This window comes from Typopeltis vanoorti, chromosome 23 (assembly GCF_054136105.1).
Source record: "Typopeltis vanoorti isolate ZY-2024b chromosome 23, IOZ_Tvanoo_1.0, whole genome shotgun sequence".
NCBI lineage: Eukaryota > Metazoa > Arthropoda > Arachnida > Uropygi > Thelyphonidae > Typopeltis > Typopeltis vanoorti.
In genome coordinates, this window is record NC_143571.1 from 74698929 (window position 1) to 74722768 (window position 23840).

At 33.2% G+C, this 23840-nt stretch overlaps 1 protein-coding gene across 1 annotated transcript in view; it reads right to left on the reverse strand.

Annotated features, from left to right (window-relative positions):
- LOC150093990 (monocarboxylate transporter 12-B-like) overlaps positions 1-21955 on the reverse strand; it is a 46333-nt gene extending 24378 nt beyond the window's left edge. Inside the window, exons 1-3 of the mRNA XM_090412824.1 lie at positions 21834-21955; positions 2473-2784; positions 727-870 (exon numbers count right to left, since the gene is read on the reverse strand). Of these exons, the coding sequence (XP_090268950.1) occupies positions 727-870; positions 2473-2734 (406 nt within the window). The 5' untranslated portion in view covers positions 2735-2784; positions 21834-21955. The remainder of the gene's footprint in view (positions 1-726; positions 871-2472; positions 2785-21833) is intronic.
- Between the last annotated feature and the right edge of the window lie 1885 nt (positions 21956-23840).

The following is a 23840-nucleotide window of genomic DNA, read 5'->3' on the forward strand; positions in this document are numbered from 1 at the left end:
ATACGACCTATACAGAAAAAAATTGTGACAGAAACACATCTGAGCTCCAGAACCAAAGAAAATATTGGGAAAAACATTTTTAACAACATTTTCTATTAAATAAAAATTGCGTTTTTATTAGAAATCGAATAGTTACTTTCTGAGAGTAGGCTACATTAAACATTTGTTTAGCAAAAATTATATTAAAATATTTATTTCATATCGCAACGAAAGACATTCCTCAGAACATTATTAATGTAGTGAAGTACTTTTTATATAAGTACTATGGTAGGATAAGTGTTTTTTAATTTTCATATTATGAATGAGTTTTTACATCATGCATGAATAATAACGTCTCCTGTAAATGAAATAATGTTCAGATAATGAGGTCTTTTTTTGACGTCTATAAGTAGACTTCGGCGAAAATGGAATACAACCACTAACATATACTCAACCTTAGAAATATTGATTAGCTCGTAATGTACATGGAAATGTGCGTGCACTATCTTCAAGACATAGTTACGTGGCGTCTAAAACCAAAGGTCGATACTTGTTATCGATTCTTCTCAGCAAAAATACACATCTACGATCTTCACTAAACTAAAGTGTATAAATATTAAATTATACTGACTTACAGCAACAGGAGTTATTGAAAAATACATCAGTAGATGCATTAGTACAACATATCGTTTAACATCCATCTCTCTCTATATACATAAACTGTCATCTTCTCATTTTCATACTAACCTCCAAGCACTCCGAAGGTGAGGCACAGATAAACAACATCAGTAGCAAACGTAGAGAGCACAAAACCTATTGATGCCAAAATACTGCCAAAAATAGTTACTGGACGGCATCCATAAGTATTTGCGAGGGCACTTACAACTGGACCTAAAATTAAAATCACAATACTGTCACCTCATTTTGTTAAAAAAAGTAAATAGTAATTCGAATAATATATTCGAAATAGTATTCGAATAGAAAATAGTAAAGTAAATAGTAAATAATCTTGTTTATATATAAACAAGAAGTGATTGCAGTTTATTTTATTTTATTGCAGTTTTATGTTTCTGTTTCGAGTCCTCTGTCAGCAATTTATATTCGACAAGTAAGTTTCAACTATTATTTTAATAATTAAGCAAGTTAAAAATAATGAATATTTATTATTCGTTTTATTAAAAAATAATAGTCAAATAATTATTAATAAATATTAATATTTGTTACAATAAATCTTGAATGTAAAAATAACATTTGCAACAAAATTAATAAATCTTTATTTTAATAATTTATTACGTTTCACTTTTGATAATGGAACCTTCTTTGGATAAATAAGAATTTAAAAAATGTCCTTGTCCATTTTATTGAAATAATATATCCCCATTTCTGTTACACAGCGATTATTAACAAGCATCCAATTCATAGTAACGCCTGTAAATAGAATTACTATTACAGATCATGTTTCATTTTAAATTAAGCATGTACTTTAACTTAATGTAATTTAAACTGAGTGTTTACTGCAACCTATGTTTTGCGCTCGTATAATTTATGAGGTGTTAATTGACGTGGCCCGAATAGCAGCAGAGCTTTACAAGATAGGCCTCTTTACAGGGACAGTGGGTACCATCTATGACTACTTAAGGATCTACGTGACATAGCGACTGTTCATGTGTTTTGATTCTATTTGGCAGTGTGTTATCAACCGAATGTAAAATCAGTGGGCCAAGTCCTTGACCTATAAACATGTGTATTTAAGAATCGCTCAACTAGCTCTAGTTTCCAGAGGTAAATAAGTTTTTTCCCGATAGCTAACATGACAGTATCGTTATTTATGATTTTGTAGTTGAAGGGAAAATCAAAGAACCGTTGAGGGGATTGGTAGAAGGAACGGGGTTGAAGAAGGGGAGGAAACACGAATGCCACATGTTTGAACGTACGGTCAAAATCCAAATAAAATCTCGAATTTCTATTTATAGCTCTAGTAAAAGGAAAGTTGTTTGTCCAGCAAAATTCGGAGATAAAAAAATACCATTTCTGATAATGTGAGTTTCTTGGCGGAACTGTTATAGAAATTTTCTAAATAAACATCAACTTCTTCAGGTCAACACTTACAATGTTTGGCATTTAAAATTATTTATCTTCCTTCGCGATAAGTTTGATATTGCAGTAGTAGTATATTACAGTATCTCCTTGAACCGAATTTACACATTTTTGAAATTTGCGCCATCTTGCGGAAAAATTATTAGCGTATAAAAAAGAAGTACATTTATACATGTATTATTGTTATTATTATGTGAATTAGCAATTACAGGCGCACTTACGAAAACTATGGGATATTTATGTCATATACTTTTAGCCATTGCTAAATATTACAACAATTAAACATGTTAATACTTTCCACATCATACGTAACTTTTTACTTTAAAGAAAATGGGAAAAAACATTCGTCATGACAAGACTAAAAATTCTTAAACAATACCATAAAACATGACTTACCTGCGATTAAATAAAATCCCGCTAGCAGTGAACCTACCCAAGCTGTTTTTGCTTTGCTTTCGTGGAAGGCAGTTGCTAGCTCCATAAGGAATATTCCGAACGAAAATATGACGCCATCGACGATGACGTTACACATAAAAGAAGCAAACACAATGAGCCATCCCCATCCGCCATCAGGAGGAACAAGCAAAGAATTTTCAATATTTTGAGGAGGTTTATTATTATTTTCTGTCAGTTTTCTTTTCTGTTCTGAAGACTCCATTATAAACTCAGATTTGAAAGTCTAATTTCAGCTTTCTTCGATTAGTCGAACTAGAGATGAAATAAGAATATTTATTTCAGCTATTTGGCTTTATTAATAGCACTGTTGCTAACTAACAACAGAATGTTTTATACTTTTAGAAACATGTCTGGTGATAAACACACATGAATCATTAAATGAATAAAAGTTACCTTTTTGCTTAAAATAGTTATATAATTTCTTCACCAGAACCAGATTCTTAACAAACATACCTTAATTAAAGAGCTTCTCATATTGAAAATGACAAGCTGAATTTCCTCCGACTCAAAGAAAGGATTACAGCTTGTCGGAATTTTAAAATAAATATTTTCAGCTTAAAATCAAATGAAAATGCATGAATTAAACGAATACAGTCAGACGTTCTTCCAAAACCAAATGCGTTACTTTACATAACTAAAAACATTCGCTGTCAATTTCGATAATATGCAACACGTGACTGACTAACTATAATGATTGCATGGCGTGGTTTCTTCCTAGTAGGTTGCCTGATAGACATTTTAAGAATGCTAATTACGAATAGGCATTCGTGGTTATGAATACCTGGGAAATTTATTCGTTGATGATTCAGCATATGCCCTTGAACTGACCTTCTGCATGGCATGATTTAAAATAATTCTTGGAAAAGAACGCATAGTAAGTAGCATGGCCAACATGATCGTGCGTATATTGCTTTTTCACTTACTCTACGATGATGCGATGAATGTCAAAACTGTAACTCAATCCGTTTTAACGCAATTTTGGCTATTACGGAAATATCATTAAGTTATACTTTTTCTTTCTCTATGTTCCTATTATTATTATTATTATTATTATTATTATTATTATTATTATTATTATTAAAATATAGTATTATTAGACCATTTTAGATATAATTTAGTTTGCTATTTCTCCTACTGCAAGCGTGGTGGCATTTATTTAAACACCTTCTCTCTCTGCGTGTGTGTGTCGCACGTTCATCTCTTTCACTGCTATTTAATTTTATTATTATTATAATACATATGTTAGTCTATCATTGTAAGTTATTTCTTAAGATATTTCCATCATTGAAAAATAAATAATCGATCGGGGTCAAGAAGTGAGTGTAATGCAATATAATCGTACAAGTACAAGACTACTTCGACTAAAGCCACAGCAAACAACGACCGATATTCGTTATTGTAAACAGACTAGTGAATCCAAGATGAATGAGGACTTACGTAATCCGGACACTAACGTCACAAGAGGAAAAAGAGAGAGTGTGTGTGCCAAGGAGGGGACTCGTGGCTGCTAATAAATCAGAGGCGATACGTCGAATCTGTTAGCAGACTTGTAAATGGATGTAATGAAAGCCGTTTGCTCCAAGAAATCGTTGCTCAAGACAGTGAGACAGTGATTATTGCAGATAGCCAAAGAATAATGTTTATTTTCTGGAACAGAAGAAATACACTAGCTTCCAAATGTTCTGCAACGACACTCACAGAAACAGAGCTTATATAAAATTTAAAAAAAGGAAATTTTAACACCAGATGTGACCATGAGCCTGTGATACAGTAAATATTTAGCATTTTTTTAAACATATTGTTGCTTTAGGTTGTCTAGAATGCGATGAAAAACGCCACGCTATGGGAAATATAACTCTTTGTGGAAATAATATAGAGTTTACAGGAAACGTCATACTCATATGCAGCCACCAGATGGTATACTGTGTATTGATAATCATTAATAGTTTAAACTGTTCATATAATATTTGTAACTTTAAATAAGATTAGGCTTTGTTGATTCGCTAAAAATTCATTAAAGTTATTAATGGCTAACTTTAGATTAACTGATGTGTAGTGATTTTTCACACAAATTAATGATGTAATTATTGACCATTTAAATAATGATGATCTACTCGGAAGCTTCTAATTACTGTTTCCTCCACTTCTACTTTTCGTTGATGAATTCATTGTGTTGAATTTTCTCCATTTCATTTACTTTTTTCTGTATTTTTAAAATACTTCCCGTTCACGTAAAACATGTACTCGTTGATTACGTAAAACATATTTTACAATCACAGGTTATTTATTAAATTATCATAATTTAATTATTGAAATTGAGATCGTTTAAGAGCTTTTCAAGTGGAGGTGAGTTAACCATTCTCATACGGAGATTTCAGAGTTTATTTTTAAAAGGTTGATGTTCTTCTCTCCTAAAAACAAACAAATCAGCCATAACACGCACGCACGCGCGCACGCACACACACACACACACACACACACACACACACACACACACACACACACACACACACACACACACACACACACACACACACACACACACACACACACACACACACACACACACAGCTGACCGATATGGCAGACCATGGAAATAGAATTAATTAGAAAAACGGATAATTCTGAATCTACAGAATTAGCCATTTTTTTCTGACTAATTTTATACCTGATCCAAATAAAATCAGGTTATAAGAAGGCCAAGTTACTTTTGTTATGTGATTCTCATTCGCGAAGGGTTGTAATCCATTAGAATCGTGAGTATGATAAGGATTTCCCCCAGTTTTTGATTCATTTGATATATATATATATATATATATATATATATTTTTTTTTTTTTTGGTATTTTTATCAACCATTCGCGATTTCTATTTCGCAGGATATTTATCAGCTGATCGAATTTATTGGAATTGATCCGAAAGAATTCCCTGATCTTAATTTTTGATCTTCTGAGCAAGTAGGAGAGGTTTTGAAGGTTTGCCCTTATATAACAAAAGGAGTGACCCAGACCTTATCGAAGGTCATCGCTATGTGGAAACGTTTGATTCTTCTGTTTGGCTTTTCCGCTACCATAGCTTCAAACACGCGAGTATATGAAAACCGGAGTGGCGTGAGCTGCAAATAACATTACATCCAGTTCAAGGTCAACACAATGACGTCATTACCGAACGAACAGGAGACGGCAAGAAAACGGTGGTTGTAAAATCCGTAACAATCGTTGCTGAGCAACATCAGAGCTTGATGCACACGCTGATTACGAACTCAGTAGGGAACCTAATGACAAATTATCAAAGTAACAAACAATTATTTCATAGTTGATTCATTGTTTCAGTCCTGCACATTCTTTCATTCACTTTAGACTTTAAAATTCAAATTAAGTTCCTGTGAAGGACATTTTCTAAAAGTAAGTATCTGAAATGTCAGTAAATAGTGCATACAAAACACTCTAGTATCGAAATATGAACAAGGAAAACTCTAAAAGCTTTCTTGATCTGTGATATGCATACCGTCAGTGACATGCAAGAGAGTTCAAATTGGTAGAAGAATATCTTTTATTTCAGATTTTAAAAACAATTAAATCTAAATTTAAAAAAATATAGAGAGAAATTGGAAGCATGAATATTATAATAATCTCAAATTGCAATCTCAAAGAAACAAATAAATCAAGTTGGATATTATGTCAAGCTGTTGTGTTGTGTTGTATAGCGTTATTATCATTATGAATTTAATTTCAAATACAAGTATGAAAAATATAATGAAGTATTCCTTTGAATATTGTGGTACGAGAATAAAAATGTTCCATAATCTTGCTCTAAATATTAGTGTTCTTGATTTAATACTATTTTACTACGAGCTTATCAACTGCATGTATCTGTATTTCCATATTGGTGTGTTTGTGAGGTTTATCTGAACTACTTAAGTAAACGTTGTACGTTTTGTTTATAAAGGCCATTTCATAAATTAAAGATAAGATATTATCACTCTATTCCTTTCCCTTTCGCGTTTTTTTTTTTAACTTTGTATTCCTTTCAGATAATGTAGAAAGAGAATACAGTTTTGAACAGTCCCATAACTCTATTATTAAATGTAACCACGCAGATGAATTATTATTATTATTATTATTATTATTATTATTATTATTTTGCGTGTGTACTTATTATTGTTACTGTAGTTGAGTAGAAATGAAGCTGATAAGAAATAAACAAGAACAATAAAATCATGATGACTGGCTAATTCATTTTCTGAAACAAACACCAGAAATAATTTCTGGTGTTCGTTGTAGTATCTCGCTAAAGTAGAATACTTTTAAAAAAATCGTTACGCTTATACCTCTCCATTTTACTTATTCTTTCTACATCCAATTTACTGATATCTTATTACCAAAGCTTCTGAGTTTCTCAACGATTATTAACTGCGTTACATACAATAAACAAATACCTTGTTTCCACTACTTAGATCTCTTCAGACAATTTATCACCACTCCGACTGACATGTAACTTGTTTGAATTCTCTGAAAGGCTAAACGTAATTAGTGTTCTGAAGAAACAGAAAGAAAAAAAGTTATTCCTATTTATCATAAGGAAAATTTCCTTCTCACTTATCTCACAAGGAAACAGAAAATGCCACGTGACTCAATTTCTTTTCTTTTTTTTAAATGCCTACATGGGTGAAAGAGATGGCGGTAAGAAATAGGTGATGACGATTTCGTCAGACCACTTCCTCTAGGCAACACAAGCTACTTACTGCTTTAGGCAAGACTGGTTCATAAAACTATTTGTCATCGTTTCAGAAATCTTTCAGGAGATATGATACATTTGATATCCAAATGATATTATAATTTTTGCTCTTTGTGACATAATACCAAGTGCCGTTGAAGAAATGCAATTGAAAATAATTGTAAAACATTGTAAGAAACTCTCGGGTCATTTCTTATAATTCTAGAGAGAAAACGATTGATCTTTGTTAGTTCCTAACTGAAGTTGACTTAACACTGAATGTGTTGCAATTTTTACAAATTTTATGCACGTTTTTGTTTTGCAAATGCTATGCAATGAATTATGCACTAAAGAGACGGAGGCTAATTCTGTGACTTCATCTTAAGTTCTGTTCAACTTATCAAGCAAAATATATAAATATGTATATAATACAATATTAAAAATGTCTCTGTGGAGGTCTGAGGCCTGTTGCTGTGCTGTCTATATCATTATCCAAAGTTTGCATAATCTCTCAATTCGATCACGTGACTACTCCACGTTATTTTTGGGCCGAACTTTTGACTCCACAGAATAGTTATTTTGTCTCCTCAGTAAAAGAATAATAAACTGTAGTTAGCATTCTAATTTTGGTACCAGATGGCTTAACACGTTTCTTATGCTAAGTAAGCGAGAATGAAAAATAGTATATTTGACGTTAGCTAGCAAAAGTGAAAGTAGATTGCAAAAAAAGGAAGAAAGATAATTAGGTAGGTCGAGACTTACGTTTAGAATGGGAGAATATAGATGTAAAAGCTGCAAATAGTGTCTTGAGTTACAGGCTGTACCTTAAGCCATTTCAAAACCTTAAACTGATTACTTGATCAACGCAAAAAAGTATGCCATCTCTTTCTCTGTTGAATTTTTTAATCAAGAACAGTAAGCTAAATACAAACACTGTGCCGCAATATCTTTGTCATTTTCAAAATATTTCAAAAAAAAAAAAAAGAAAAAAAAGAAGAACCGTATCTTTATGAGTTTTTTTTTTTATTCGAGAATTAGACCAATCTACCTGCTGTAGATTATTTTGACAGAGAAAAATAGATTAGATATTTACAGAATCTAAAAACCGAAGTGAGGAACAGAACATAAAATTTATGCTATAAACAGGAAAATTCAATTTTGGAGAAAAAAAAAGTTGAGAACAGAGTAATTTTGCTAGTCCCTGACTGGCTGGTTTAATATATCTCATTTTCCATAGTTCTCTCTGCCTTGTATCGCTCGTTCCCATTCTAATTTACATTTCCATAAAATGTTAGTACAAAGCTGATTTCTCTATAGCAGTGATTTGCTATAGAGAAAAATGGAAAGAACACATACTAAGAATGAATAGAAGCAGAATACCTAAACAAATTCTAAATTACCACCCAAAAGGTACTCGATGCAGAGGAAGACCTTTAAAAAGATGAAATTGAGTCCGGAACAGGCCACTTGGCCTATAAGCCTGGAAAGGAAGAAGAAGTTAATACAAAGCTATATATATATATTTTTTTTTTTTTTTTGCTTTCTTTTTTTTCTTTCTCCGAGAATCAGATATCACTTTCCTTCTACCCAAACGCATTACAATTGGCGCCATGCTGTCTTCTCCATTCGATCAGCTCGGGTTATTCTCCCATTTTGCCTGAGGTTAAAACAGTTTCTTAAATTGCCTAGAACAGGTTTTCTTTCATCCAAGCTGTCATTAAGTCATGACTCATCTACCTCCTATCCAGCAGTCTTACAGAATAATTCCTTGTAGTTTTTAGATATTATTCTCTCCAACTTCCTAAGACACCTGTGCTGTCCATAAAGAATTATTTAATGACAGTAATATTAATCACCAAATATCAGACGTGACTTGTATATCTAACTATACAACATTAACACTTAATCCACGTACGCAAAGTATTAACGATATATTTTGTTTATTAATGTCCGAAATCATTGATTCTCTTTATAGACAGTTTCAATTTCTCGCATTGGGTATAATAATACTGTTATGTTACACTAGCTTATAATATTCTATCCCAAATTAATTATAAGATCTTGTGACCATAATGTTTGACACTCGCCATTTTTAATACATGCTCCATCATGTATCACTAAATTCCAACAACGTTTGGTTGACAATACAAGTAATTACTGCTGAAATATCAAATTTACTGCAAGACGGGGTGCATACTTGGGAATCTTATCATTTTTAAAGTGTCATGGCATATTTAAATACTATAGCATATTTTATCAATATTAAATGTTGAGAATCACGTAAATTTTATATAAAAACGAGACTTTTTTATACCTGATCAGTTTTGAATTTTAATATATTATTAATATATTAAAATTCAGATCTTTTGGATATATTTTCAGATATATTAGAACTCAGATCTTTTTTGTCAACCAGGGGTGTTGTTACTAATGATTGTGCTAAGCAGGCACTCTGTATTTACACATATATATTATTGACACACGTGTTTTATATAATTTTGCCACACTTCTTATAAATGTACATATTCAGCCTAAAAATTTAAAAACACGTCGGCAAAATATTAGAAGAATGCTCCAATAATATAACCTCTTACACGAGAAATATTTTTATTCAGGAAACATTTTACATAGGATAAAAATAATTTATCCTAATAACAAGTTTTAGGATCTAATGATATCACAGACAAGAAAGCATTCTCAGCAATTTCCGTAATGCATTCACCACTTCCGAGGTTTCCTCCCAGCAGTCCGGTCACTCAACATTCCAAATACCACACAGCCTCAGTGAAAGCAAGTGGTGTGATTCATATCCGTGCCTTTATGTGCATTTCTAACCTTTAATTGATGTTCTAACAAAATGCATTCCATGCAATGATGGACTCTTATCTATCCCATTTGAAACTATTTTATTAATCCACATTTACGGAAGCTGCGACATTTAATGATATACTTTACTAGTAATTAAGGCATTTAAGAACTAAGAAAACTCTTAATAAGAAGTACACACATAAGTACGTATGACAAATAAATCCAATTGTGATTTTTTTTTTAAAGTCCAAACTTATTTATCTAGTTGAGAATTATAGTAATACAAATATATTTAAATGCTTTCAAGAAGTTATAGTTTCTTTTTCTCCCTTTAGACCATGAAATGAGTCAACTACTTCATTTGTATATTCATAAAGATAATTAATGCAGTAGAGAGACTAATCAAATAGAACAACGTTATATTTTAGACCAGGAAATTAAATAAAACGAAATTGGGTTACGTTCTTAACGATATGCAAAACTGATAAACGAGTATATGTACATGCTGTCAAAAACATACATTTTTATTCATTAGAAATCAACGAATAAAATGAAATCTCAAAAATGTCTTCAGAAATCTGTTTATATTTGTAAAATCCGCATTTCTGAAAAACCAATAAACTAAATATATAAGCTTTCAAGGGGAACGAGTTTAAAATACAAAATTCCTAAACTCAGAATAGTCTTTAATAAATATTTGATTTCGCAACGACAAATCATAAACACAGTATGTAGAACAGACTTGAAGAAATATAAAATAAGATAAAAAAAGAAAGAATAATACTTTAAAGAGGACGAAGATGGTAATGTATCAACCATGGATCATGTTATTTACTACTTGACCTTGATGTTATCCATAAAACTAATGTTACCCAAGAAGATAATACATTGAAGAAAGTTGCTGTCAGTGTTCTTTCATCATCTTCATACATAAGTGGAAACTTTCGTAAAATTACGGCAGGCCTTGGCCTCTGATTCAGGAGCAAGGTTGATTCAAAATATAATCTCATAAAAACAAAGTGAAAAAAGCACACAACTCGAGGGTTATTATAGTTTACTGTTTTATATCTTTATATATACAAATGTGTATGGATAGGAGAGGTGGGCAGTTTAATTGATGAGTGTTTTGAAAGAAATATCGAAATTCTTAAACTATAAAACTTAACCCGCATCCCATTTAATAATTGTACCATGACTCAATCACACACACACACGCATTTATTGAAAGTTTTAAGCAAATTGTTAGACGGATTAATGAACAAATGGAACTACAAGGTTTGTAGGACATTAAATGAAAACATAAAAACTAATAAAATATGTTGCCATAAGGAAAAATACGATTTCATCTTATCCTCATTTTATGCCTGAATCCGGTTTCAGGATATGAATTCGCCGTCATTACAACATTGACTTCCTTGATATTTCCTAACTGCTTCTATTGATAGGAAATTTCAGAATGTAAAACGCATTTAAAATTATATTTAATGAATTCTGTTAATAAACGTAGATGCATTCTATTAAATTGTAAATACAATAAGAATATCCTTTTCTCTTCTAACAAAATAAGATATTCTCTGATTTTTTTATTTATGACATAAATTTTTTGCCAGCCAGGCTTGCCGAGTGGTCAGCGTATCCGCTCTCCAGCCAAAAGGCTGCAGGTTCGAATCCCGCCGTGGGCATGGATGTTTGTGATTGTTTGTGGTGATGGTGGTCGACGGTAGATGGCATTGGTGTAGTTGCGGTCAGTTGGTGGATTGAGTGGTGGAGACAGAATTGTAGAGCAGATGCCCTCCATTGATGAGTCTTTGGACTCCCTGGCGGTGTCAAATAATAATAATAATAATAAACCATCGTAAGACTTACTCGGTAGGTGCATTATTAGAAACCTCCCATTATTCAGTCTGTTTGATTATAGCATATTACCAACTGGCTTCCTCTCTCTGATTGCTGAATCAACATTAAAAATTGGAAAAACGTGTATTAGCGGTATCTAATCTCTCCAATTATTTCACTGAACAGGCACATTGGTGATGATATAAAGCAGTTAAATTCTTTCTCATGGTGAATGGTGATGAGAGTTTTATCAAAGGATTACAAAATATTCAGTCGAAATCATTCCTGGAAATAATGGAATTAGCACTATAGTAATAATCAAAAATATTACACGTTACGCAAGGAGTTTGCAAAATTGTGATTAGGGAGAAGTCCTTAAAAATGACAATTCTTTTAAATTATGCATTTTAAAGGTCTAAATCTTTCGTACGTGGAACTAAAATGATGAGTTACAGTGAGGGGTCAATGGTCATTATTAGTATTCCCAGAAAGCAGATAGCAAAGTCATTGTCGAAAGTGTTCAGCTGTCCTAGCTTTGTTTCTCTTAAATTATCCCTAGAAATCGTTCGTATCCTGAAATTATATAAACATATCTTTGAAACCATTCAAAAGCTTTTTAATTTCACAAATGGAAGAACTGCGTAACATTTTTGGTTAAGCCGATTGGTAGGATGGAAAGGCTTCCAAAGGATTCATGTTTGATACAGCAATACATATTATGCTCTTTGAGCTTTTATACAAAAATACGAATGCAGATTCCACGCAGACTAAACGTAGAAAACATGTACTACATTTGGGAATCAACCGAAAAGTGGTTATAAATTTAATTTCCTATTTTTAAATTAAATATCTAATGAATGAGGATTCCAATTATTATTAAATCTTCATAATGCTTTAATATTATTTACAGAAATATTATTCAAGATGTTTAGTAATATCAAAGAGAAAACCGTGTTGTTCTTTTTCGCAGTTATTCAGTGAACATAATCTCACAGGAATATCGCTAGTGAACGATACTGTTAAGTGTTACAAAAGCGCTATGAAAGATACTTAGGAAAAATAACTTTAGGGATCCTTACTATTGACGTAATGTCTTGCCTTCTCGTACTTTAGATTTATATTGCTTCGTTCTTTCGTATGTCTTATGGCTACAAAGGCGCACTTATACCCACAGAGAAGGTAATGTAAGCTGAGCATGGATGTTGGCTAGTAGCTACTTTTTACTCTCACCATGTAATACTATCGAATTAGTAACACGACAATTAATAACTCAATAAGAAATGTTATTATTACTCGGAACGGCAAGAATTATTAATTTTATTTCTGTGATATGAAATAAAAATAAATCTTCTAACGTCTTTCATTCTTAGCGGGAGCTATAGCTAACTTTTGGAAAATCGGCGGGCAGCTGGTCTCCACCTGTAGCAGTCACCAATAGCTATCGTTGCGCAAAAAAAGCTATCAGTTCCATAGACATCAGGGAAGAGTATAGTAGAAAATGCTGTCATCTTATGGTGCTGAAATAGTGTGCTTTCCATGGACGATTGTTTTAGTTGTTTGTAAAAAGTCTAGTTTCATGGAGAAACAGTCTGTGTTAGAGATTAACAAACCAGGAATAAGGCTGAAAAATGCCCATCAAATTTTCCTTTAGTCAGTGATTGGAATAAAACATATTGTGTCCATATATAGTCTCTTTTTTTAAAAAAAATGAATGGTAAATTTCCGAATTCAGTTTTTTTCTATTTAGAAAGGATGCGTATCTTAAAACGAGATCATAATCAAAAGAAATATAGCATATTTTATTAGAGGACTAATGAAGTTGAGAAGAATGAACTTTGCAATTCACTTCCAAATATCTATCCCGAAACCTCTCTTTCTCACTCAGAGAACAAAGAGAGAGAATCTTGGAATAAATGAAATTGCATCTGGTAGCATCAATCTACCTCTCTGTTCCTCTTTATCGAGACGCCTTAAGCGTTTTATGTTTTCAAATATTCCTATGAAAAGGTACCTCATTTTCTCGTAGCCTTATCTAATTAAAATGTTTAGTTACCTTTAATATTATTTATGTCCACTACAGCTACTCAGTCTTGCTCTTTTCTTCCAATCAACACTAATGAGTGAGGCCGAATACGGTATTGTACATATAATAGCCTCAATTAGAACCTTTTATTTAATACAGTGGTTTCCGTATAGGCATGCAACTGCCAACACGGATCTTCAATTCCCTGTGCCTGGTTCGATGAGATATGGATCAGGAACAGCCTTCAATAAATGCTTCGGTCAATACCGTTCATGACAGACTATCTTAGGACCACAGTTAGACCTCTCATACAAGCAAAGCGGGTTATTTTTACACTGATTAAACACTCACCTCTTGAGAAACAAGTCAGCATTTCTGTTTTCAAAATTGTGGCTTCAGCCAGACAGGATCTGCAATAAGTCTTTCATCGAAAAGATCATTTGTTTTTTTCCCCATTGTGATCAACATTATTGACGATTACTGACCAGTAGCATTCTTAAATAGTTGCCTAGAACACGTGGTGACACACGTGAACAATATTTTGCATATACGCTACGTAAGTGACGTTACGTACATCTGCATAAAGGTTTCTAATTCAGTAGCTGGCATGTGTAGTAATTGCAATAAATCATGTGTATCGAGATTCGATCCTGCTACTCAAATGTGAGGGACGAGTAACGTACACTACTCGGACTACAAAAGTAGCAACAACTTGAAACTATGTCTTGCATTGCATTATTTTTTCGAATGTATCACTTAGCATGAATTCAGATGCACTTGATTCAGAGGTGGTTGCTGGTTCAACTGCAGTAACAATTACGAATAATTGTTACTGCAGTTGTTGTAATGTTATTTCCTTTGTACTCGCGTATCGGCCTAAGGTATTCACGAACTTCTCTGGAAAGGAACTCTCATTTCTTCTCTTTGTAATGATAATATATCTGTATATAATCACCAGATAATTTATTGTATATCTTTCATTCAAGATGATTTTCTTTCATTAATGTTTAATAACCAGTCATTAATATAAGACCGTTATTATTTTCAGAACTGTTTGATGCTTTTCTCTGAAATTAATAATACTATACGGCATCTCGTTTATGTAAGTAATTTTTCTTCCTAGCATTTTAGAAATACCACTATTCTGTAAATTCTAGAGAAAATCATTAATGTATATATAAAAAACTAATCCATGCAATGTACCGCTACTGATTTTTATCACTGTCCTACATAAGTAGGCGTGTGTAGAAGATGATCCTCTGCTATTCTGATACGCTTTAATTCCATTTACGTAAATTCCAGATGCTTACAGTTTCGCATAAATAGATCAGTATACGTGTAAAAATATCCGCTTCAATAGCTCTCTCAACGTGCATACGTTCAGTTAGCGATCTCAGTTTTAGATTTTCAAAAAAAAAAAAAAAAAAAACCGTAAAATGAAATAAAATTAATTTTCTAAATGTTTCTCTTACCTCAGAAGAGACAGGCAGCATTCTTTATCCCTAACTTTTTTTTGTAACAGGTTAGCTATAAGTTTACTTCATCAGTTTAGTGTTATCTGTGTCTGTCGTGAATAGACTGAAGGTGACAAGATGGGCAGCAGAGACAACTGTTGTCAACTCGAGTTCCTAATCCTACTAATATATTAACAGTGTAGTATCGACTGTACGGTCATTTCTGAGTCGCGAGGTTAAAAACCTAAGGTATGAAAAAACCTTCTTGCCTGCGCTAATGACTAATTCGAACTGGCAGAAAAAATGTTTCGTACTTCAAAAACGTTCTTGTCAGTGACAAGAATCGAGCCTATAAAGTCTTTATTCTGCCCATCGAAATTAGATCTAAGGATTAAAAAATCGGATTAATATGAGCAGCATCCTGTTAGATAGATGTATTTTGGGTTGCATCCAAAATTAATCCTTTGAAAATTTAAGCGGAGTATGTCGCATATCGAGAAGCGAAATTATGTTTAAGTAAAGTGATATTAATAGCAGAAAATAATAATAAAAAAAAAACTTTGAAGCAGCTCAGTTAGTTCGCAAGTTTGAGATCTCCGAGTCGGTGTGATATTTGATTTAATTATTGGAAAAGCTATGAATATTACTGGTAGTCAGTAAAAGCACGTCTCATATCCAGGAAAGATCGTACGCTGGCACGCTTCAATTCTATTTACGGAGTACTAGATGCTTACAGTCTCGCTTGAATTTCGCTTGGACTGATTTATAGGTCTATCCTTTCCTGGCCCGAAATATATTGCATCCATAGTCCCTTCAACTTCCAAAAAAGATAATACTTTTCCGTCCACGACATCTCTTCTGACATATAGAACACTGTCACAATATAAATTCTGAACCTTAGAAACTGCTTTTCCATTTCGGGTGAGGCATGAAAAAATCTCCGTAAAATGTCTTCCCTGTCGCACGGTTTTAACGCCAGACTTTCGTATTAGTAATGGCTGAATTCTGAACAAAACAGCTTTGGCTATATTTTTATGTGAATACCGCCTACAAAAGGTTGTAAGCCTGTCCCACAGTAGTAATGGGTAAGCTCAGGGTTAGATAATCCAGAAACCATGTTATAGAGACTAAACATAGAACTTATGCTAGCCAATTCGGGCCTCCAGCAAGTAGGGTAGTAGTGTTACATCATTAATTTGCCACCTAAAGGCATTCACAAACATCAGCGCCTGTTGTAGGATTCGAACAACCCACGACCGAAAGGTTGGAGAACGAAAGCACTGTCCACTCGCCATTAGTTCCAAAAATGTCTATTTGTTAATAAAAACCACGCGCCCTCCCTATGAAACTGGCTAACTCACTTTTTAATTCAAAGAGCTTTCATAAAGGTTCATCGCATTCTAGATGGGATTCATACTCAGGTCTTTTGTCACAACTACGTTTGCAATTGTACTCGACTAGGAAAGATTTGGCCCCTCATGTCCTATTAACAATCTCGGATGAGATATTCACTCTAGAAGGCGGAGGAAGGGGAAGACAAGAAAGAGACAGAAAAATATCTTTAGCGACATGATTAAATGCGATGTCATTCCAGTAAACATAACAAATATGAACTGTGCTATTCCTTACCAGCTGCTAACGTGTTATTTGCCTAGTTTGGGCCAATCGTTATTACATTCATTATAACCAAATCATCCATCCTAATGCTAGAACTGTGGAGCTTTCACAACCAAATTTTCATTAATTGTCAAAACACATTCATAAAGCAGTGGTTTATTCGGTCGATTGAACTTCACGGATTGTATAACTGTGTTGCAATGATATTCCAAAATCTAAATTTTTCAATGTGATTCTTCACACGATGATCTACATTTGATATTCGATGACCTCCATGACTTGTAGGTACCTTCCCCCAAAAAAAGACTGAGTCACGAGATTTCCATCGGATACCCTGACTTCACTTTCTGTGTATTTGTAAAATTGTTGAACGAATGCTTTAACGCCAGACGTACAGCGACTCTTAGCACTCTTGTTGAAGTTCTCCTCCTAGCCTGATCAACCAATGACTTTGACGTACCTATCCTCTTTTCTATATTGTCGCTTCTTGCTCTATATTAAGGCTGATTTGGGAATGCCCAGAGGACAGAAACCGCATATTTAAAATTCTATCTGTTTATTCTGCACTGGTCTATCAGCTTTGAGACTAATAATAATATATCGAGTATGCATAGAATTGCTGTTCCACGCAGGCACCTAGGTAACAGGATTTTACACACATCATATAGGCAAAATACATTTGCTTTACTGTATTGTACTGATTACTGCTAAAATAAAAGTTGCTTTTCTCAAATTTGAGATCATAAGCAGAAGAAGCTATAGAAAAACAAACTCAAGGTCTTCAAATGATCAACACAACCAAGGTTCTCATTGAAGGATACCGGGACAGTCCAAGAATACATTCCAAAATTCCTTTCTGCAAATGGAATATGGGGGGAAGAGGGGATGGAACTCATGCAAAAAAAATCGCCAATACCATCGTGTTTCGTTAATTATAAACTAAACAAGCCTGTCTTATGTTTCGCTGTCACTATATTATACATCGATAGCAGTTTCTTTTATATTGAAAAAAAAAAAAAACTTAGCGAATCTAATATGATACAGTTCATCGTCTATTATGATTGATGTTGCGAACGTCTTTTGAAATAGCACGGCCTCTGACTGCGATTTACAGCTGTGTGCTCGACACTGAATGATTTAACTTTAGCCACACCTACTACGGCGTGACTTCATCGAGCGTTGTTGCTAGGGCGCAACAGAGGCATCACAGAAGTAGCGCGCGCGCAACCTGCATTATGGGCGGTAATAAAAAAGGTCGTATTCAGTCCGTTAGAATACGGGCGCTTTGGGCTGATTTAAAACAGGGACGGAGAAACAGTTTGCACACATTAGGCATTTCACCTTCGTCTTTTCTTTCTAGTGACAGACATTTAGAAGGAAATGTACACTTTACGTGTTTATAATTAGAAAGGAATGAAAATTAATTTGTCGCCATTAACACAGGGACATTAACCCATGACTAAAAACGATTTTTGCGTCGAGAGTATCACCATAGTAACTGGCGTTTTTCATGGAACCTGAAATGCAAACGGAACAATCATGCGTTTTATCATTATACTGCTGCTGCATATGTCATTTGAGCAAATAATCAATATATATCACGTGCAAGGGGAAAGGTCCATGGGAATGGGTATATAAGGGATCTCATATCCCTTAAAGAGGGTGTACACTTCTCTGCGGAAAGATCATTTCACCAAAATGCGACATTACTGCTACCGATTTGTAAGATTTCGAATTCGAATTTGAATTTTCATTACTGATATTACAAAAAAGTGAATTTACTAAATTAAAAAAAAATTCGTTCATGCACCAACATAGCGGTTAGGGCTATTATTGAGACTCTTTCATAATAATTGTAGTACTATGATATACAGGAATTAAAAAGAGCATATGCTATTGGTTTAAAAATTTTCAAAAATACTTTAAACTATTTAAAAATAATTTATAGATTGAACTTAATATTATCATTTCTGAGAGAAATAATACAAATTACATAATTTTTTGCTTCAAATAATTTTTTTTTGAGTTTCTTGCTCATAAAACTGATATTTTGGACAGCGATCCTCTGGATATGCTGTTCCTTGGGTATTTTAAGAATATAAACCCGAAGGCTGGTTATCTTAATGAAATCATTTGCAATAAGATTATTATTATTATTATTTTCGTGAGTGACTGGCATATTTCATTCTGACATCGCAATAGATCGACACCCATTACAAGCGACTCTATCGCGGTATGCGTGTTGTGTGTCCTGTCATGCGAACGATTGTGTGGTCCACCTAGCTGAGTTATAAAAAACGTTTTCCAATGATGTGCAGGATTAGGATTCTAGAAATAAAATTTCACCCTACGATGAACCACCCATTTCCTGTCTTTTTTTTTTTTTTTTTTTGTAAATATCATCTCTGAAGGATATAAATGATCAATACAGTACATCGGTACCATTTAAGTCATCATTCAGTAATCAACCTCTCTCTCTCTCTCTCACACACACACACACACACACACAAACACACACGCACGCACGCACGCACACAGACAACTGGAACTAAATGGTGCATTAATTAACGATTTTCTGATGTACTTTTACATAGTTTTGCAAATTTTATCTTCAAATTATCATTTTTAAAATGTTTAAAACTTCAATTAAAAATTTTAAACTTTCGTTATTATGGCACAAACATAAATTTCAATAATGCGACTATAAGTTAATTTTTGAAAAAATTTTTTTCCAAATCCTGCTTATTCTTGTGGAATTTCGGATTTGAAACTGAGGGTTTAGGATCACATGGGAGACCCATTGCCGAAAACAATCTCTCAAACTTCTGCTGCCTGCATAATAGTTTCATATCGATCCAAATTCTGTATATCCTAGTCCGAATTAACAGGAAAAGGGACGGGGAGGGTGCTTGGAAGTACATTAGTAAAGACCAAGTTTCATTTTTAGACCACGTCTGTAGTCGCTTTAATCCGGCACTACGCCAAGTACTGTCACTGTCAGCCACATCTGACAGATGGCTTCTTAAAGACAAGTTCAATTTTTGGCATATTTACTATTTATGTTGGCCTGATGTGATTCACAACGTCATTGCTCCTCTTGACATTCGATGGTAAAATTTTCCGATGAAAGTGTCGAACGTAGGAATGCGATCGAAACGCAATTTTAGTTTGAAGTTTAAAAGAAGTTTAAAAAATCCTCATTACCTTTTGCTTATCAGCGATTGCACAATCGAAAACATCAAAAACTCCTAACCAGACGAATCTTTTTATAGCAATGTCTATTTAGAGCATTCCACTGAAGAAGAAAAACACTAAGGCACTTTACAACAGAGAGCGTACCACCCCACAGGTATAAACAGGGAATAAATCAAAGCATGAGACAGGCTAATTTAACGAACTGGGGACTATATTATGTAGAACGCAGTCGCAAGCAAAGTTGTATATAATTTCTCAGCTCTATTGTACTTTCCCCTTCTAACAATACCAAACATTTAAAACCATTTTTAAACGATTTAGTGCGTGTGTATCAATATAATTCGACATGGTGCGCATACGTATTGTTAGTAGCGACTTGTTTACTTGGAGTAGGCAATTATTGAGAATCGTAAGCCGGCAGAATGGCTGTTTTTATTATTTTGGCACCGTCGAAGCCATGCGCATTATATTATTAAAGGATTGCTCAAGTCTAAGGACGGCGCTTAATAAAAACGCGGTGTTGGTATCATTCGCTGTCCGTGGTGTCTAGTGTTTGCTGTACGGTGTTGGCAAGCGTCGGGAAATCTCCCTTGCGACGCAAACAACGGCTTTAAAGTGGAAACCAGCTGTTAGCAACACGTTGGCCTCGGTGGAGACCACGTGTTTACCAGCTAGCGGTGAATAACCAACTTCGCAGCTCTAATTTTGACGGCAGTTCTTTGTGTTTGCAGACATCAATAGAATAACATGACATTGATTTTTCGGTTTGCCATAATACACCTTCCGTTACGACAGCGTGTAGAAAATAATTTTATTCCAAACGCCTTTTTTCACTTATTCTTACTGATCAAAGCTAAATCTCGGTTGATGCTATAAATGTAAACATACAATTAGAATCTAATTAGAAACTATATTCAAATCTAACTATGAATACTGGCAGAAATTGGACTCGAGTTTAAATGAAACTATTAAAAAGTATACTTTAAAAATCATCTTTGGATAAGTTACTGTAAAATATTATGCCACTCAGATCGTTCTTTATTTTTTCAAACGAAATATCTCTCAGAAATGTCCTAATCTCAATCGTTTTACTAAATTTAATATCACACTGTAACAAGCAAGGTATTCGAGGCAATACCGTACTTGTTACAGTCTGACAAGCACGGCATTCTAGGCAACATTTTGTACTCAAATCCCAAGTTTAGAAAAAGCCAGTCTATGTAATGACAAACTGCATAACGATGTTGAGTACCAAAAATCATTATGAAGTGCTTATGCACTTTTAAAGCTAAACAGAAGATAAAAAAACGAAACATGCTGATTTCTCGCATGGTGATTAAAATAATGTTTCTATTTCAAAGATTTTGTTAAGTTCGGCTGTGCAGTCATCTAAAACGTTGGAAACTAAGGTGGATTTCAGATCTAATATACATTACTTCGTTAAGGAACTATTACAAATTGTAAAAACATACTAAATTAATAAAATCGCATAGTACATATTTCATAAAGCTAACTAATTGGTAAAATACTACTTTATCCACTTGATACAATAATTATTAACAGCATAAAAGGATAAAAAATACTATTCATTGAATTAAATTGAGTAATGGTACGTATCGCTGTCTAAATCGCTACTTAAATATATAGACTTACTGTAACTCTTCTGCTGGAATGAATCAAGTATAGCGTCGACTGAATGCTAATAAACATAAAATGATGCTGCTTCACACGTTGAACTATAAGTCACTGACAAAAACATCGAAGCTACTTGTCAAAACACCTAAACGTCAAGGGCGCTTGTGCCCTTCTGGTTACCAGCATGCGCTCCAGAGACACATGTTTCACTATGCTGACACTAACGCCCTCTGACTTATTGCATTAGCGCTAATGCGGAAAACGTGTAGAATATTCAATAATTTTTTTTCGATACCAAGTAAACGGAAACTAATGAAGATATGTAAATGAAATTTAATTTACTTTTAAACTTATTCTTATTATTATTACTCTATTCACACAATTGACACATAGTCAAAACAGGATATCATTCAAATAGCAATTTGACTGGTAATACTTTTATTATTATTATTATTATTATTATTATTATTATTATTATTATTATTATTATTATTATTATTATTATTATTATTATTATTATTATTATTTAGAAGTAACTTTGTATCGTGAACTTTTTTTGCAAGATTTTCTTCCACTTTATTTATGATCGCTTCTGATATGCGATGTCTACCGAATTATTCAAGATTAAATCAAAAATTGCAAAAATATCAATTTCAACGACAATTTTAATTTTAATTTCAGTTACATCATCATTCATTAAAATATGAATAAATATAATTTCTTCATATTTGAATACTAATATTCTTTAAGATCTTTAATTTTAGATGATATGGCGTTTACACTCAGACTTACAAGCTGTTATAGTTTTATCTTCAGAGCTAAAAACTGCAAAATCATTTCAAGTATTATGTTTTATCTCTACGTAAGAAGCAAGAAATCTTTCCATTTCTGCAAATGGAAAGATTTCTTGAAAATGGTAAGAAATACCACTAATAGAATTCAATCGCACATTTCATAACCCTTTTTAGGAATCTATAATCATTATCATATCAACATAATTAATATCGAGAAATCAGCGAGAAGGATCGATACAGATATATAGCTGTGATCCTGAGTGAGTTTTTGTAAGTCACAGACTGTTTTGTAATTTACAAAATTTTATGATGGTGAAAGAATTATAATGATCAATGACAAAATAATTGAACGAATAACGGGACAGTATCGCACATCTCTATTTCGATAACTGGAGACTGCTATGTTATCAAAGAAAAAAAAGAAAGGAGAGATGAACAGCAATGGGGTCTTTTATGATGATAATCTTTCCCATTTCACTGTCTGCTAGGATACTATCTCGATAACAGTTCACTATGAAGCCAACAGACATAGAGTTTAAAGCAATGACTACAAGGAAGAATTTGATATTTCTAATGGAATTTACTTTAGTGATAACATTATTAAGTCCGATGTCACAGTTTCAGGACTTAATATAAGCAGGTTAATTTGCAGTTTGTTTGGTATTTCCCTCTATTTCACATCTCCTTCGAATGTTCTACATTTATATCCAGCTTTTTAAAAGAATTCATTATCTTCAAATCATTTGTCTTTGTTCACAGAGGAACGATCCAAATTCGAATATCTTTAGGAATACTAGGAAATGTTTTTTTCAAGACAGAATAAAAATATCCAAAAAAGTCGGTTTTAGAAATAAGGAATACAGTTTTATTACTATGATAAATTTCGGTTTCGTTTCACATGTATGATCAGCTCTTGGACTGGCTTCCATATATAACAACCGCAAATGGCCTTCTAACCTTATGCTGAATCATGATGCTTGGTATCCACAGCAAACTCCTAATCCAATTACTGGTTTCTCATTTATTATGATTTCTTATTTTGTTATTGTGTTTCCCAGTCCCGAGGTTGAACTAAAATTAGTCCGTATTGGACTAATTTTAGTTCAATACCGAACTGAAATCAGTTCACTTCGATGTTGAACTAATCTCAGTTCAGTTGAATTGATTATTAAACTGATTTCATTTCAGTTAAATTAAATATTGAAATCAGTTAGTTCAATGCTCAATTCAA